The 2,112-nt window shown below is 45.3% G+C and overlaps 2 protein-coding genes across 2 annotated transcripts in view, besides 2 other annotated features; one reads left to right on the forward strand and one right to left on the reverse strand.

The window, feature by feature from the left end:
- Positions 1 to 403, reverse strand: part of TraAM80_08053 (mucin-like glycoprotein) — a gene marked incomplete at both ends in the record, with an annotated part of 471 nt that extends 68 nt beyond the window's left edge. The window contains one exon of the mRNA XM_029384815.1: positions 1 to 403. This exon is cut by the window's left edge and continues 68 nt beyond it. Within this exon, the coding sequence (XP_029235374.1) occupies positions 1 to 403 (403 nt within the window).
- Positions 404 to 411: 8 nt separating this feature from the next.
- Positions 412 to 436: a microsatellite.
- An 815-nt stretch (positions 437 to 1,251) lies between these two features.
- On the forward strand, positions 1,252 to 1,830 carry TraAM80_08054 (uncharacterized protein; the record flags this gene model as incomplete). Its single annotated transcript, XM_029384816.1, has 1 exon — positions 1,252 to 1,830. One exon carries the CDS (start codon positions 1,252 to 1,254, stop codon positions 1,828 to 1,830), a length of 579 nt encoding a protein of 192 aa, XP_029235375.1.
- A 231-nt stretch (positions 1,831 to 2,061) lies between these two features.
- Positions 2,062 to 2,090: a microsatellite.
- Positions 2,091 to 2,112: the final 22 nt, after the last annotated feature.

Here is a 2,112-nt window from a genome sequence, read left to right on the forward strand (position 1 = left end):
GGTACAGCGACGCGGCCGAGAGGCAGATGGACTCACCAACACCAGCATCGCCCCCATACTGAGACACATCCACCACAACAACGTGGTCAGTGGCAGAATAACTCTGCGCTTCGCCGGTATCCCCAACAACAGTGTAGCCAAAGTCTTCCACCGCAGTTGTGCAACCCTCCCAAGTCTCGTTGTCAGGAAAACGCCAATGCAACACATTACTTTCATCCGCACGCGACACTTCCACCGGCACAATCACCGGCATCCATTCGTGCTGCAGCACAACAGGTTGAGAGTTATGCGTTGGATGAGTACTCCCAACCTCCGGCGCCGCCCCCCACACGGAGGAGCAGCAGCCGCACAGCAGCGCAAGCACCGCCAGGGCCCACACCGCACGGCGCCGCACCGTCGCCATCGCAAGCCGTCGTGGTGTTAGTGGTGGTGGTGGCAGAGTCGCGGTGTGGGGGGTAAATGATCTGGGCCCGTTTAGCCACGCAAGGAGAATAAAATTAGATAGTAAACAGAGGTGTGGTGCTGTGCATTGGCACAGTGGACTTTGTAAAAAAGGCAAGGGGCCGCCGCCCCATAACGACTGCCTTTTCAAGACCGTGGTTGCGCGCTGGCGTCGGATGCTGCGAAGGCATTTCTGTATCTGCGGGAAAGATCTTGGTGCCCGTAGGTTCTACACGGGTCTGGTGGTGCGCCTTCTCGGGCAATTTGTGAGGGTGCCGCTTCCTTTTTTTTATCTGCCACCTGTTGGCGTGTGGTGATGGGGCGGTATGGTTCCTAATGGAAGCGAGAATCTAAAAGTAAATGTCTTGGGGGTGGGGGTCGCTTTTGTTATCCATGCTTTTGAAGAGGCGTCCGTCGGTGGTGGGATTCTTCTTAGCTTAGTATTTGGCTCCCTTCAACCGCGAATTGTTGTTTCTTTATTATTGCCGTTTTTTTGTTTTTGCTTGTTTGGAAGGAGTGCTGTGATTCAATATTATGTCTCTGCGTGCGCGAGCGCGGATTTTTAATTTTTAATGAACTTAACAGTGCGTCGCAGCGCGTACTCTGTCACGAATGGTCCCGATTTAAGTATACACGCACATATATAACTATTAGTATTACTTTGTTTGCACCGTGCTGTTATTTGTGCCGAAACTGTTATTTATTATAATTGAGTTTTTTTTATAACTTTTGTTGTTATCTTTCTATTGCTGTTTTTTTTTCCGTGCTGATAAACAAAGGAAAAATATATTTTAAAAATAAGGGTAAAAAATGGCCTCGTTTTCGTCTTGTGTACGTATTCTTTACAATACTTCTAATGTTGATCGCGCCGTCCACACGATTGTTCATTGCAGCGATGGGAAATACGTGGAAGTACCAAGGGAGGTTGCTGATAAATGCAGCTTTATTGAAAAAGTCTCTGAGGACATAATTCCTGAATTTGACTACCCTGCAGCTGTTCTTGAAAACCTTATCTGCTGGACCGAGCACTATGGTATGGATGGTGTTGCCGCAAGCGAAATTGTAAGACCATGTATTTACCGAAATGTTCTTCATGTTCTGAAGAATAAATGGGATGCTGGCTTTTTTTTTTCTCGCCTTACAACTGAGCTAAACATTGGACACTATCTTCAGACTATAAATGCAGCAGAAAAGTTCAATATGAAAGGGTTCCATGACTTTCTTTGTGTTGGTCTCAGCTGTAAGTTTCGCAGTGACGAGGAGGCAGAGCTCATTCACAAGATTATGGGTGTTCCTGTTAATGAGCAAGTGGAACCAGAGGATATTGAGAATACAACAACACGGTATCTTTGGCTAAATGAGGCCATTGAACCGGTTGTAAGGAAGTAACATAATGTTGAGCCGGGATGAAAACCAAATGCTTTATTATTGTTTATTATTTTTTTTTATTGATGGTACTGCGCTTACATGTGCGATTCGCAAAAGATCACGTCAATGAAGTTTTCCGTCCTGTTTCACCTTCGCCTTCACTATCCTTGCCTGGCATGCATATATTTATACACACACATAAATGGAACAAAACGAATAGGTAAGTGAAAAGGAAACGAGTTCATTGGTTAAATATATATATATATATATATATATATATAAGAAAGAAAAAAGTAGGTAACG

The sequence above is a fragment of the Trypanosoma rangeli genome, assembly GCF_003719475.1.
Source record: "Trypanosoma rangeli strain AM80 chromosome Unknown Tra_15.4_contig_00370, whole genome shotgun sequence".
NCBI lineage: Eukaryota > Euglenozoa > Kinetoplastea > Trypanosomatida > Trypanosomatidae > Trypanosoma > Trypanosoma rangeli.